This window comes from Pongo abelii, chromosome 10, assembly GCF_028885655.2.
Source record: "Pongo abelii isolate AG06213 chromosome 10, NHGRI_mPonAbe1-v2.0_pri, whole genome shotgun sequence".
Lineage (NCBI taxonomy): Eukaryota > Metazoa > Chordata > Mammalia > Primates > Hominidae > Pongo > Pongo abelii.
Window position 1 is genome coordinate 36,469,615 of NC_071995.2, and position 16,380 is coordinate 36,485,994.

Below are 16,380 nucleotides of genomic sequence, written 5' to 3' on the forward strand. Positions count from 1 at the left end.
CTCTCACTCTAGCTCGCTCTCTCTCTCTCTCTCTCTCTCTCTCATATTCTTTGCTGATAGCTTGGAAACATGAAAACCTATTTAAGACATTAAAGAAAAATGTTTGTGTTACTTTCAACTACCTAAAAAATCCACAAATAGGAGTACATTTAGATAAAAGAGTACTCCTTTATAGGAGTACATTTGGATAAAAGAGGTTTGTAGGAATGCTCAGAGTTATAGGAGATGGATGCAATAAGAAGGATCTGCAGACAGTGAGAAACAATTACATTTCTCAAAATGATTATAAAACCACTATTATGCTAAGGCAGAGACATATGTTGGTTTCAACGAGTTATGGCAATTATAATCATATCTCTGGTTCATTACACTCTCTGACATTTGAGATCATTCCTAATAAAATTAATGTGTCACTTGTTACTTATTTTACATACACAGAGAGAGAGAGAGCATGAAGCTAATTAGCAAGGTAAGAAAAAATTGACTTTTACAAACTCATGCCACAATTCATATAGCTCAGAATAATGTACTTATATTAATATCGAAGTAGTTATTTTATTTACATGAAATTCTGAAGAATGAATTTGCCATGAAGGGAAACTCTGGAATTAAGTATTACTGAAAAGCTAGCAAGTTAAACGGTGACTTCCCCAGTACTAAGAAAGCACTGGACTGAAATGGTAGGGCCTGAGGTCAATTCTCAATTCCACTGGTAAATCTGAATGTCACATAGTCAATTCAATTAACTTTTCTTACTTTTCATTTGCCCAGTCCATCACCTCTCTCCAGTATTTAGTTTTCATCTCACCCTGCCTGCTGATTTCTAGCTAAATAGTCTTCTCATTACTTAATTTCCCACATCTTCATTAGGTAACTCAGCATCAGAAAAAGATAAGAATCAATACTGGAAATAAAACATCACATGGTTAAAGTTTATGCCACTCCTATGAATTGCTCTACTCAAAGCTCTCACCAGTAGGGAACAGAAAAACAGGAAAGAATTCTGTATTTTGCATCCTCAGAGAAATATATCCTTTGTGGTAGAGTAGTGTTGATATGATCTATTATAATTGCATCTCCTAAGCTTTATAATTTTTTTTTAGTTACTAACACACTGGTATTGACAGAAAAGAGCTCCACTCTTCAAGCCGACAATAAAGAATTTATGGAAGAACAACATAACGTAGCTAATGGTCATAAGCATATGCTTAGGAATTAGACATATATGGATAGGAACTCAACTTTGCCACTTACTAGATACGTGACTTCAACCAAATTACTTGTACTCTCTCTAAACCTCAATTTCTTCACTTGTAAAACAGGACATAACATCACCTCTTTTCAGAATTGCAAGGATTGAATGAATTAGCCCATATTAACCACTTTATACATTGTCTGACAAAGAGTTAGACTTTGAGATTAACTTAAAGAAAATAGATGGTAAATATCCAAAAGTTGCATGTTTCTTGGCTTCATTAAAATAGCTTATATTTGAATTCATTTACTGTCTAATAAATAGAAATATTTGCTGGGGTTTATCAATGATATTTTGTTTCTTCAGAGTTTCAGAAAATCAGCTGATGATTCCCTCAGAAGGTCTGCAGCATTATTCTTCACAGAATAAACCTGACAAAAACCCTCACAATTTGAACAAGAATGTCTGGTAGCTAATGGTCCTGGCTGGAGAGGCATTAACACTGAAAGTTGTCATTAAGTTTGCCAATATTAAGGTATTGTGTATCAGGGAAGGAACATCATCGGTCCCTGGGGCAGGCACCTTTTAAATACATCCTATTTTATTACGGGCAGTAACTACTTGCCTTACCTCAGCCTGTATTGGCAACTACTGCAGTATGTGTTTTATCATGCCCAACACAAAACAGCTGTCTTAAATATCAGCCCGTTGATTTTATTGGGCAGATACAAGAATGTTCTTTTGTTCTAAAACTTGGTTATTATAGCAGACTACCTCCTACCTGTCAAATCCCACGTGACTGATTGTGTCTTGGCAGAAGTGGGCCTATGGGGTGGAATCTGTAGAAACTGAGTGTGCATTTACAAATCCACACTATTGTAACAACTGTTTTATTCCACACTCTCTCCACATTGAATTAATCAGCATGGGATAACATGCAGCTTTATAACTGTCACCTTGGTTCTATGTTTCTATGGCTCCCCGAATTGACTGTAAATTTTTCCAAAGTACAGATACGTTCTTCTATGTTGCTGTATGCCACACAGTGAAATGCTGAAGAACCTGGGGTAAGACTAATACCTACTTAGTGCTTTTCTTGTGACAGGCTGGGCATTGTACAGACTTTATTTCATTTACTCATTCAACAACCTTGAAATTTTGGTTTTTCAGTCATTTCTATGTTACAGATTAGGAAATGAGGTTCCAAAAGTTGAAACAGGTTACCCAAAATAACATTCCAAAAAGGGATAAAAATGAGATTTGAAGACATGTGTCTGATTTCTAATTCCATTTTCTTGCTGCTATACTCTGCTGCCTCAAATTCTCATTAATCTCTAAATGCAACATTCTTATGGTAATAAAAGTATTTAGAAAAGTGCAGCCAGTAGCTTAGCCTTGATTCTGCGTATTTAAATAGGAATGGGATGGAAGTAACCAAAACAAGCTACCAAAATCCCTTTGAGAAGATAGCTTATTAATCATTTCAGTTCTAGAACACTATCCCCAGGAAAAAAAGTAACCAGAGATGTTAGATGTTTGTCACGGAGAATACTCATTTTTAACACTGTTTTGAATAGCAACTTTTTGAAATAAATTTTGGAAAACAAGGGTTAAGTTAAATAAATACAGTACAACCATAGAATACTGCACAGACGTGGAAGGTTATATTTCCAAAGAGTAATAACAACAACATATTCATGATATAGTATTAATGGAAAAGTACAGGAGAAATATTGTATAGAATATACAATTATATTCTATATTAATACACACTATTAATATATTACATATTGTATTATGTATTATATATGATATATGTGTGTATATATTAATATACACAGAGAGAGAATATAAATGTGATGCTATACGTGACACAAAAATGAACTCATTTGCTTATAGGTTGATGGAACAGCGAAGGATTTTAATTTTATTATCTCTTTGTAATCACTGAGTGCTTAACTAATGTCACAAGCAGTGTTTTATCTCACTTACATATATTAACTTATTTAATCCTCAAAGCAAATATAAGAAGTAGGGGCTATTATTATCCCCACTTTACAGATGAGGAAACTGAGGAACAGATGTTTCAAAGATATTAAGTGGCAGAGCTAATCTAGCCCTACACCCACGTTCTTCAGTGCTAAGCAAAACTGGCTCTCAAACAGGCTAAGAACTGGATGAAATCTCTTTGAGAGGAATTGTATTTCTTCTCAGCCTTGAGTAAACTCAAATAGGGGATGTAGGCTTCTACCTGCTACAACACAAATAACAGACCTAAAGGAGCACAGCTATTACCACCCTCTCCTGTGGGATCCTGTCCTTTAAACTGCTTCTAGACTAGCATTCTCCACATACCAGGGCTGTTTTAGAACCCCTCAGGCCCCAAATGCTAAAAAAACCCTGGCAGACCAAAATACTGGTGGAACAACAATGTTAAATAAGGTATTTCTCTGAAAAAAAAATATACCAGGGCAACTCTCACATTAAGACTTCAACGCCACAGTTCAGAAAGTTCCCAGGACAAATTTTACTGAAACTCTGGGGCTAAGACAAACCTAAATATGATCAAAAAAGGCACTACAGGGTGACTACAATCTTGAACCACAGGATCTCAAGAGCTGCAGAGACAGAATAGGATGTTATGGTCTACAACAACTTCACCCTCTGTTTACCTGTCATATGGCTCATTAACAGCACAACAGGCAGTCTAATATCCCTAGCTTATATAACTTAATTTATCAACTAACAACATCACTTGAAAACCTATTTACATAGTAACTCCAAATTTTTTGTCTGACTAAAGAAAGGTAAAGTGTGCTAAGAGATGAACCAATGTGGACTAAGGTAGAGCCTCCAGCTGTTGTGTTTGAATGCTTTGATTCCTTTCGCCACAGATCATTAGAACAGCACAGGTATCTACCTCAAATGGCCAACTCCAAAAAGGGTCAGACGCTCTCTCTTGGAATCTAACTTTGCTTTCGCAGGTGGTCAGTTAATCACTAAGTGTAGCTGGACTTGTAACATGTAAACTTGCAAAGGATATGCCACCGGTGGATGGAGAAACAGGGAAAGAAAAATACAACTTCAAAGTAAGAGAAGAATAAAGGTGTAGAGAGGACCATATGAAAAGGAGAGGGAGAAATTTAAAAGTCTGTAAGCTCCTAACTGCAATATACTTGCTATCACAACTTTTATGGATTATAAAATCATACAACCCCACTTATTCCAGTAGAGAAGGAAGACCAGAGATAGTGCTGAACTTGACACTACCACTTCTAATAGTGACAGTCTAACAAGAGTGTTATGAACTGAATGTTTGTGTCCCCCCAAAATTCATGTGTTGAAATCCTAACCCCTAATGTGATGATATTAGGAGGTAGGGCCTTTGGGAGATGATTAGGTCATGATGATGGTGCCTGCCCTTATGAATGGGAATGCTGTCCTAATAAAAGGAACCCCAGAGAGCTCTCTCACTCTCTATAGGCCATGTGAAAGTACAGTGAGAAGCTGGCAGCCTGTAACCTGAAAAAAGTTCTCATCAGAACCTGACTATGTTGGCACCCTGATTGCAGACATCCATCCTCTAGAACTGTGAGAAATAAATGTATGATGTTAATAAGCCACCTCATCTCTGGTACTTTATTATAGTAGCCAGAACTGAACCAGACAAACAAAAATAATCTTCTTTTATATAAGGCTTTACCTTTTACAAAAAGTCCATAAACAGTGATGTGCAAGTATATATTTTAAAACAACCTCTTCAATAAAAAGCCGAATGTTTGTGTGTACAAAATTTGTTATTTTTTACTGATGTGTAGAGTATGTAGCTTGGCACACAATCTACAAATAATAAGTTGCATATAGTACTTTTATTATAAACTCCATAGAGTCAACTGATTCCCACAGAATGCTTTCTTAAGTATAGATGACAAAAGGGTAAGTCAAACACTGATTTGCAGTGTTTGCCAATTTCCATGGTGTAAATATTCCCACTATGGCTGTTTTCAAGCTGCCAAGGTAGCATACATGAATTGGGAAGAGAACAGAAGCACAGCACTGCAGAATACTTTCAACACACAGATTTAAAAAATAGAGAATAGATGATTATAAAAAAAAACATAGATGACAGTAAAATGTAGTAAAGCAATTAGGAAGTTATAACCTTTCAGCATTTCTTAAATTTATTTTTAATATAATTTAATTTTGTTTATATAATTCAATTTTTAATAGTCACTTTAACAACTGACTTACAAATTTCTGTTCCCAAACCCATTTAAGCTCCAGCACACCATCAAAAAGCATCTTCCTAACACCCTAGTAGGGTGGGTTTTACTAACTCAGATCAAGGGACTAGAGTCAGAGTCACTTACTCACGAAACCAGGAGACTAAAATAATTAGTGTGTATAACCAGCACAGCGTGAACTTGTTAAAAGCTCAGATTCCTGGGTCCCATCCCCAGAGATTTTGATTCAATAGATCTGCTATGGGACCTAGGAATCATATTTTAACAGGAGAAATCCTCCTCCCCACATTAGACAATTTGGCTATAGAACTGCAGCATCAAACATTTACTAACTACATATTCTGTGCCAAGCTCAGAATATAGTACATGGACATGAAAGAGACAAAACTTGTCCTCAAGGAGAGTAGAAAGACTAAGAGTGGTAATATACCTATGACACTGGCACACGCCAGCTACTTTGGGACTAATCCAGCTTAGGAGCACAGCCTAATCCAGAAAAGAAGGGGAAGGGAGGTAGGGCAGGGCAAAGAGCAGCACCTGTGTAGCCACATAAGCATGAGGAGTTTGATTGTCTAGAATGAACGTTCACGCTTTGGGACTGTACCTTTTATGAGTATTTTTTCGCCATATTTATCGGGCATGCATTTTGGGCTATGGCACACACCTGTTTATCAGACTATATACAGTTGCTGGGTTCATGCAAGGAGTGATGGGAGATGAGGCAATAGACTTACACCAGGTCAGGAAGGGCTTTTTAGAATGCCTAGCACAACGTAGACACTCAACCCTTTTCCACTTCATAGTCTTCCTTCCACTTTAATGTTTAAAGTCAGTATTCGCCAGAGGGGCAGTGGCTCAGGACTGTAATCCCAGCACTTTGGAAAGCCAAAGTGGGCAGATCACTTGAGGTCAAGAGTTCCAGACCAGCTGGCCAACATGGTGAAATCCCGTCTCTACTAAAAATACAAAAAGTAGCTGGGCATGGTGGTAGGCACCTGTAATCTCAGCTACTCGAGAGGCTGAGGAAGGAGAATCACTTGAACCTGGGAGGTGGAGGTTGCAGTGAGCAGAGATCGCACCACTGCACTCCAGCCTGGGCCACAGAGTGACATTCCATCTCAAATAAATAGTCAGTATTATCACCATTATAGGATTATTTCTGTGACAGGATGTACATTTGGTACCTAACATGCAAAGTCTAGAAATACACAATATTCTCACGGCTTTTATTATTGATAAGCTGACTTCTCAATCAGAGAAAATGATGAAAATCAGCGAAATAGTGCAACAAATCAAGGACCCAAGGAAAACAGGTGATTACTGCATATTATTTTTCCCAGTGAGTTTACCTCATTCTATAGTAATAAGCTTTCAGAATAAAATGGAAATATTACCTTAGTTTATCTCTCAAGGTTGTATCATTTCAGCTACAGGCATTTTTAGTTAATTAAGTAAGCTAATTAATTTAAAAATCTACAAATTTATACAATAAAGGAAAATGAATGCAAGAAGAGCTAGACAATGGGTAGAAGAGGAAGGAAGTCAAATAGCAGGAGCTTGCCTCTGCATAAATACATCTAGAAAAGGGTACCTCTCACCCCCTTAACACAAATTTAAGTGGCTATAAATTTAACCACTGTCCCTTCTCTAATCCAAACCATGCCTATCCAGCTTGTCTCTGCCCAAGCCCCATCTCCCCTTTGTAATATATTCCAAGCACCCTATTCCACAATGATCCTTTCCCTCCTCATGCATGAGCCTCATCTTTGAATTTAGCCCTGTTACCGTGTCTTATGTAGGGTTTATCTCCCAATCAGATTTTACATTTTCAGAGAAGAGAACTTCTTTTGCATTTCTCATGAACCCTAGCATAAACATAGACATATAAAAGGCACTCAGACACTTGATGAATAAACAGACTAAATTATTTCCGTGAATTATATTCAAGCTTCAATTGTTGATCTTTTTCACCTTCCCCAAAATGAAGATAAAAACTTTGTCATAAAGCTTTTAATGATAGGGGACAGTGAAAAGAGGTGAAAGAAAGGAAACGAAGAAAAGAAAAGGAAAGGAAAGAGAAAAAAGAAAAGAGAAAGAGAAAAGAAAGAAAGGAAGGAAGGAAAGAAAGAAGAAAGAAAGAAAGAAAGAAAGAAAGAAAGAAAGAAAAAGAAAGAAAGAAAGAAAGCAAAGAAAAGAAAAGAGAGAAAGAGAAAGAGAAAGAATGAGAAAGAAAGAACCTATTCAAATCTGAGCTGCTTTTGAAGTGTGGGCAAATCCTCAGAAGTCTCTGGTATAGTAAGGCAAGGGAATTCCTTACTCTGCCTGCCCATAGCAAGGCTCAGAGGCCTTAAACTGTGCTTTGTTGCTAAGTGAAATCCCCACAAACTTTCTACAAAACATGTTCTTGATGCACATCAAAGAAGACAGAGAAAGAGGGAACAGGTATCCCAATGCTGGTTCTATCCTTGTGTTCTTTAACCAACTTATTGAAGTTCAAAAGAGAAGGACTTTTACAGAATTCCATACCTGAATCATATATAACACATTTATTCAACAAATGTTATTTCCAATATTATAATAATAGCTAACATTTTTGAAAACATGTTTTTGTTTCATGCATTGTGTAAATGCTTTCACACATCACCTTGACAACACTCTATATAAGGTAAATACCATAATTATTATTTTTGGAGATGAGAATGCTTAGACAGACTGAATAAGAACTTACTCCAAGGTAGCAAGAACAAGTCACAAAGCCAGAATTTGTACTTAGGTCTCTGATGCCAAAGCCCAAACTAAACCACCTCCTATGGTTACAAGATCCAACAATACTCAAATATTTTTATTTTTGAATTTTAAGGTATTAAAAATAAATTTAACCCACCTTTTCAGGAACTATTCCCAAACCTATTCCAAAGGCACTAACTTGGGTATTTAATTATGTTTCTCTTTGCCTAAAAGATGCTTTTTACCTCAAACTTATCGTAAATAGTAAGCTGAGTCAGAAGCAACTCAAACAATAGACTAAGTACTAGTGACCCTGGCAGAGATGCTTGATACTAAGTATTTGGGTTCTCTTTCAGGGTTTTTTTTTTTTCCTATTAGAAATCTTAAAAATTAAAAACAAAATGTCAAAGCAATGTTATGAAAAAAGCTGGAACAAGGGATTTCCAGGTTCTGAGGCAGCAAACTGAAACGAATTGCCTTAAGCCAATTGACTTCAGCATGCCCAGCACACTCACAGAAAACTCACATCAAAAAAGGGGCTGCATTAAACGTGGGCCCTACTGGCAGAATGACCAGTTTAGGTATAATTTCCCTTAAAAAGCTCATAGAAAAATTCAGATTTGATTGACAATATTCTTTTATATTCATTCCAAGTATAGGCCACATGCCATTCAGACTTTGCAGACTGTTGCCGCCCCGTCTGGGATGTGAGGAGCACCTCTGCCCGGCCGCCCCGTCTGGGAAGTGAGGAGCTCCTCTGCCCGGTCGCTCCGTCTGGGAGGTGAGGAGCACCTCTGCCCAGCCGCCCTGTCTGGGAGGTGAGGAGCACCTCTGCCCGGCCGCCACCCCGTCTGGAAGGTGAGGAGCGCCTCTGCCCGGCTGCCACCCCGTCTGGGAGGAAGTGAGGAGCACCTCTGCCTGGCCGCCCCGTCTGGGAGATGAGGAGCACCTCTGCCCGGCCGCCCGATCTGGGAGGTGAGGAGCGCCTCTGCCCGGCCGCCACCCAGTCTGGGAGGAAGTGAGGAGCGCCTCTGCCCGGCCGCCCCCTCTGGGAAGTGAGGAGCGCCTCTGCCCAGCCGCCACCCCGTCTGGGAGGTGAGGAGCGCCTCTGCCCAGCCACCACCCCGTCTGGGAAGCGAGGAGCGCCTCTGCCTGGCTGCCCCATCTGGGAGGTGAGGAGCGCCTCTGCCCGGCCGCCACCCCGTCTGGGAGGAAGTGAGGAGCGCCTCTGCCCAGCCACCCCGTCTGGGAAGTGAGGAGCGCCTCTGCCCGGCTGCCCCCTCTGGGAAGTGATGAGCGCCTCTGCCCGGCCGCCCATCATCTGGGAGGTGAGGAGCGCCTCTGCCCGGCCACCCCGTCTGGGAGGTGTACCCAACAGCTCCGAAGAGACAGCAACCATCGGGAGTGGGCCATGAGGACGATGGCGGTTTTGTTGAAAAGAAGGGGGGGAAGTGTGGGAAAAAGAGAGATCAGATTGTTGCTGTGTCTGTGTAGAAAGAGGTGGGCATAGGAGACTCCATTTTGTTCTGACTAGGAGAAATTCTTCTGCCTTGGGATGCTGTTGATCTATGGCCTTTCCCCCAGCCCCCTGCTCTCTGAAACATGTGCTGTGTCAACTCAGGGTTAAATGGATTAAGGGTGGTGCAAGATGTGCTTTGTTAAACAGATGCTTGAAGGCAGCATGCTCTTTAAGAGTCATCACCACTCCCAAATCTCAAGTACCCAGGGACACAAACACTGCAGAAGGCCGCAGGGATCTCTGCCTAGGAAAACCAGAGACCTTTGTTCATGTGCTTATCTCCTGACCTTCTCTCCACTATCATCCTATGACCCTGCCATATCCCCCTCTCCGAGAAACACCCAAGAATGATCAATAAATACTTCATAAAAAAAAAAAAAAAGAAAACTAGTAAAGAGGAAAAGGTCCAATATTTGGAAAAACAGCAGGTTTAGAGGAAGTACGTAGAATCTAAGAACAAATGATGTTTATTTTGTTAGACTCGCATGTAATTATTTTGTACTTCCCTGATTTTGCTTTATCTTTGTTAATGCTATAATTAAAAACATATTTGGGTAAAAAAAAAAAAAATAGAACCAATAAAATATTTCTGGTCCAAGAAAAAATAAGTAAATAAATATAAAACTAAAAAAAAAAAAAAAAAAAAGAACTCTAGTAATGCTGTTATTGTAGGACTTCTGGCTATCCATTATCTGTATATACCAGTAACTTCCCTCTAACATCCAAAGCCAGCTTCAGAGAAAAGAAAAAGGCCTAGGAATCCTCTAAAGAGTTTTCCAAACAGCTTCACCTGTTCCATTGACAGAAAAATCTCAGGCAGCACTTAAAGCAGTGACAGCAATAAGGCAAAAGCTTAATGATAGCTATCATTATTAGCATGATTATTTCCATAGTCCCAGATCAGTCTTAAGAGGCAGCAAACAATCAGGTGATATAGTTTCAGGGCTAGATAAAGGCTGTCCCCTACCCTCAAATAATACTTCTACTAGGGTTGCTGGTGCTCGAATTTCCACCCCCAGAAAAGAATTCCTTTGGCTTTAGGCTCAGTTTGTGAAAATGCAAAGTCAAGATTGATAGAATTTTAAACTTATTTACATCAAGATTACCCAAATTTGTTAGATATCTTCAAGGCAAGTTTGCTAAGGAAAGGAAAGGGAGGATTTGAGGGCATAAAAACAATCTTAGGGCAAAAACGGATAAATGAGGAGAGAGTTTTCCAGTGAGACAGACCCAATTATGCAAACAAGGGAGTGGGCTCCAGGGTCAATATTAATTCGCAAATTAGTGGCCTGTACCAATTTAGCACCATCGCTCATCTCCTTCTCAAAATCGTCTATGATATAGCAGTGATGCTGCTTTATTTACAGGGCAACTAACCGAAAGAACGTCAGGACAACGAGTTTGCAATTTACAGTCTCTGGACAGGGTTGAAAGTCAGCTTTTTTTTTTTTTTTTTTTGAGATGGAGTCTTGCGCTGTCGCCCAGGCTGGAGTGCAATGGCACGATCTCAGCTCATTGCAACATCCACCTCCCGGGTTCAAGCGATTCTCCTGTCTCAGTCTCCCGAGCAGCTGGGACTACAGGCGCGTGCCACCACGTCCAGCTAATTTTTGTATTTTTAGTAGAGACGGAGTTTCACCATATTGGCCAGGCTGGTCTCGAACTCCTGACGTCGTGATCCGCCCGCCTTGGCCTCCCAAAGTGCTGGGAATACAGGCGTATAAACTGTACTCAGCCACCGCGCCCGGCCGAGAGTCAGTGCTTACAAGCACTCAAATGTGGGCCCGAAAACAAAACAAAACAAAACAAAAGTCGTGACTTCCCAGATCTTAGGTAAGGCATAGATTCGTCTGCAAGGAGGGCCGAAATCTCTACCTATCAGGCAAAAGGCAAAAAGCCCGGAAGGGTGGGGGAGAAGCAAGCTGGAAGGCTCCAGGAAGTGGGTGGGGAGGAAGCTGCCAGGTTGGAGCCAACCCTAGCAACAGCAGGTTTGCACACGCCTAGCAGAGGAAGTCCCGGGCCGAAGCGTGCAGCGGTCACCAGCGCTTTTGGCAGTGCTGTCCCCTTCGATTCCGGTCATCACCCAACCATCCAACCCGGGTTTGGGACGGAAAACCGGCTTGTAAAGTGGGCGGCGGCCGGTGTTCCCGCAGCTGAGTCACAGCCCAGCCAACTTTTACAGCGTTTCCCAGAAAGAAAATACAAAGTCTCAGTCCCGGAGCCCACCACTCGCTTCTAATTCCCGCTCCCTTGTGTCACCTGACCCGGGGTAACTCCAGCCCCACTACTGAGATATTTCCCACTCATGGCGCAACTTCTCGCCAACGCAAAGCCTCGTGGTACCCCGAGCGCTCTCCAAGTGCTACCAACCCCGCAGATGAGAGGGCAGGAGGGAGGGGAAGGGCTGGGTCCTCACCTGCAGGACACGGACACCTCCACCCGCGTGGCTGGGATGGCAGCGCTCAGCTGGTTCAAGTCCCCGATGCCCGCAGTGCTGGTGTAGCGGCTGTCCATATTGGGAGGAGGCGCCTTGGACTTGTCTGGCGCCCACAACCAGAGCTCGGGCGGACTGAGGGCTAGCTCCCGTCAGGCGGGGATGGGGGTTGAGGGTGGAGGCAGAAGAAGGAGGCGGAGGCAGCGCGCGGGATGGGGGAGGGAAGGGAGGAGGCGGACCTCAGCGCAGAGCCACGAGGGAACCGCGAGCCAGTCCTGGGTGAAACTGACGCTGCCGGGGAAGTGGCGCGCGGGGATCCCGGCTTCCCAGCCCCCTTCCGGCAGACAGCAGCCCGGGCGGGGGACGCACTCCGTGATCCCCTCCTGGCTGGAGGGGTCAGGCTTGGTGGACCCAGCAAGCAGCCTGATGGAGTAGGTGGCACCAGAAGCAGACCCCTACCGTCCAGGACGGCAAGCCCTCGCCGGCTCTGCTTGCTTTTAGGTTTTGTCTCCACCTCTGCACACCCACAATCGCCTTCTGGGCCGCGACAGCTTCCTTCTGTCAATCAGGTGTGGACGGGAAGGTCTCGAAGTTTCCTCGCCTGAGTTGAAAGCTGGAGGTGGGGGCACCTCTGCCCGTTCCTAACTGCCCCGTTATAAGGTCCCCTCCCCACAATTGGTTCTCACCTCGCCCTCGGAGCTCATGGGAGATCCCTCCGTCCCTCCTACTGTGCCCTCGGGCAGATAAGTCTGGTCCCAGCTTCTGGACTGCCCACTGTCGGCCACTTGAGAGTTGGGGACGGTGGGGCATTGTGACGCTCTCCAACCTTGGAACGCGGTGGCAAAGTGGCCGATCAATATATGGGACAAGTGGGGGCGGGGGGGCGGACTCTAAGGTGGAAAAAACAATACTACTTGTGATTTAAGGGAGCAATCTGGATTCTGTCTCCCCTTGGTTCTTTGGACCTTAGAGGTCTGACGGCGACAATCCTCCTACAGTAAGGGCTCTTCTGGGTCCCTCGTTTCCAAAGGCATGAAAGTTATGACCTGAAAATGGGGGCCGGGGGGGGGGGCGGTGGTGTCACAACCATATAACGCAGCTCCTTCAGCCGACTCCCACCCGCAAGACCTGAGACCTGACGGATAAAAGCAGAGAGGAGTCAGAGTGAGCGCCGCGTTTGGGAAACTGCATTCCAGGGCAGCAAGACCGGTGCCAAGACGGAGTCGTGGCAAAAGCATCCGGAGGTAGACGCGGCGCCCCTCCACTGCAGGGACCTTTGTTCCCCGCGCCTTCCCTCCTGCCTCACCCGAGCGCCTGCGGGTCCCGGGCGCTCGCCACCAGGCGGCGACGGAGAACAGGATGCGGCGCAGCTGGAAGGCGGAGGGTGGAGAGGGGGCGGGTGTCCGTCCGATTTAACGCTCCAAGCACGGAGTTTCCAGCTGGTTGGGCTAAGTCCGGAAGGAGCAGTTCTTGCGGTGGAGGACTTGTCTTGCGTTGTAACGTTTTAATCCACTTGCGGCCTCCTGCCTAGAGAACCTATGGAGGCGGGTGAGAGTGTGTAGGTGCAGTCTTGCCGCTTCCCCTGCCGAGTGTACTTCTGTTTCTTCTTGCTTTCCTTTCCTTATTTCCCCACCCACCGCTTTTTCTTCTTTTTTTTTCTTCCTCTTGTCCTATTACAAATTAAACTGTAGTTTACTGCGATTTGGAAATGCCCTAAAGCTCCAGGCATTTCTGTTATGCTGCTCAGAATTAATTTGGCATAGAGATCTAGGTTTTTTTTAAGCTCTCCAGAATTTTACTTTACAGAAGCCTACTGAAGAGATGAAACTTGAGAACTTTAGTAGTCAACATGTGGGATACTTACGTCCAATTTGTTTCCACTTCAGTGAGGTATAACTGATCTATAATGAACTGCACATAAAGTGCATCCATCATTCAATAAATGGTGACTCATGTATCTGCCTGTGAAGCCATCACCAAAATCAAAATAATGAATCATTCCATCATCCCAAAAGTTTTCTTATGTCGTAATCAGTACCTCCTTTCATCACTGAAACAACCCTCTAAGCAACCACTGATCTTTATGTCACTATAGAAGAGTTTGCATTTTTAAAAATTATGTATGTGGAATCATAAAGCAGGTAGTATTTTTGGTCTGGCTTCTTCCACTAAGCAAAGTCCTTTTGAGATTCATCTATGTTAGCATCAATAGTTCATTCTACTTTTTTTAATATTTATTCATATATACAAATTTATTTCATTGTATATATGCGCTATAAATTGTCCATTCACCTGATGATGGACATTTTGGTTGTTCGAACTTTGGGCAATTACAAATAAAACTGATATGAACACATATGTACAACTCTTTCTGTGGACGTATGTTTTCATTACTTCTGGGTAAGTACCTAGGAGTGGAACAGCTGGATCATATGGAATGTGTATGTTTAACTTTTTAAGAAACTATTAAGTCCAGGTGCGGTGGCTCATGCCTGTAATCCCAGCGCTTTGGGAGGGTGAGGTGGGCGGATCATGAGGTCAAGAGATCGAGACTATCCTGGCCAACATGGTGAAACCCTGTCTCTACTAAAAATACAAAAATTAGCCGGGCATAGTGGTGTGCGCCTGTAGTCCCAGCTACTCCGGAGGCTGAGGCAGGAGAATCGCTTGAACCCCTGAAGCAGAGGTTGCAGTGGGCAGAGATTGATCGTGCCACTGCACTCCAGCCTAGGGACAGAGCGAGACTCTGTCTCAAAAAGAAAAAGAAACTGTTAAACTTTTTTTTCAAAAGAGTTTTACTACTTTTCTTTCCCACAACAGTATGTAAGAGATCTGGTTGCACACATCCTTGCCAACATTTATTATGGTCTTTTAAATTTTAGCTTATCTAACAGATGTGTAGTAATATCTCATGTGGCTTCATGACTAATGATGTTGAACGTATTTTCCTATGTCTTTTTGCTATGTGTATACATATCTTCTTTGGTGAAGTGTCTTCATATATTTTACTTATTTTTTATTAGGTTGTTGGTGTTCTTTCTGAGTTTTGAGAATTATCTATTCTCTATCCAAGACCTTTATCACATGTGGTTTACAAAATATTTTCTGACAGTCTGTGGCTTGTGTTTTCATTCTCCTGTCTATCAAAGAGAAGAAGTTTCTAATTTTGATGAATCTAGTTCTTCAACTTTATCTATTATAAATCATAATATTGGTGTCAAAACTAAGAAATATTTGTCTAATGTGAGATCACAAAAATTATCATCTTCTATACTTTCCCCTAAAATTTCAGTTTTAGGTTTTACATTTATCTCTATAATTTATTATGGTTTTTCTAATCAAAGTTCTCATTTTTACACATTGTCATCAGATTTTGCCAGCACCATTTGTTGAAAATACTACCTTTTCATTGAAAAATCTTTGCATCCTTTGCCAAAAATTAACATACATCTAGGAGTCCATTTTTTTAGACTCTATCCTATTCCATTGACCTATTTGTCTTTCTTTAAACCAATGCCACAGTCTTTAAAATAACTCTTTTAAGAGCTTTAAAATAACTCTTAAAGTCAGGTAGTATAACTTTTCCAACTTTGATCCTCTTCAAAATTGTTTTTTCATTTTTAATCTTTCTCATTTTCATATAAATTTTAGAATTAGCTAGACAAGGTCCACAAAAAGTCTTGTTGAGATTTTCATTGGGGTTGCATTGATTCTATGGACAAATTAGAGAATAATTGACATCTGATCCAAATGTATCTTCTGATCTATGAACATTATATATCTTTCCATTTATTTAGGTCTTCCTTAATATATGTCAGCAGTGGAGTGGTGTGCTTAAGGAGAGAGAGACTTGGAAAAATACAGACCGAGAACAAGGCCATGTGGAGATAGAGGCAGAGACTGAAGTTGTGCCACCAAAGGCAAAGAATATCAAGTATTGTCAGTAACCACAGGAAGCTGGAAGAGGCCAAGAAAGATTTTTCTTAGAGACCTTGGAAGGAGCCTGACCCTGGAACACCTTGATTTTAGACTTCTGGCCCCAAAAACTGTGAAAGAATAAATTTCTGTTGTTTTAAGCAATTCGGCTTGCAGTAATTTGTTACAGCAGCCCTAAGAAAAGTAATACATATCGATAACATTTATTATTTCCATTTTGCTGACTCTTTCAAGTTCTGTGCTTATAAATTCATCATAGTGAAGTAAGCTTTAAATGATAAAACTTAGAAAGTATACTCAAATTCTGTTGCTATAGTTAGCACAA

At 41.8% G+C, this 16,380-nt stretch overlaps 1 protein-coding gene across 1 annotated transcript in view; it reads right to left on the reverse strand.

Moving 5' to 3' along the window:
* The window catches only part of CPNE8 (copine 8), a 256,868-nt gene extending 244,493 nt beyond the window's left edge, over positions 1–12,375 (reverse strand). The window contains exon 1 of the mRNA XM_002823097.4: positions 12,102–12,375. Within this exon, the coding sequence (XP_002823143.2) occupies positions 12,102–12,199 (98 nt within the window). The 5' untranslated portion in view covers positions 12,200–12,375. The remainder of the gene's footprint in view (positions 1–12,101) is intronic.
* Between the last annotated feature and the right edge of the window lie 4,005 nt (positions 12,376–16,380).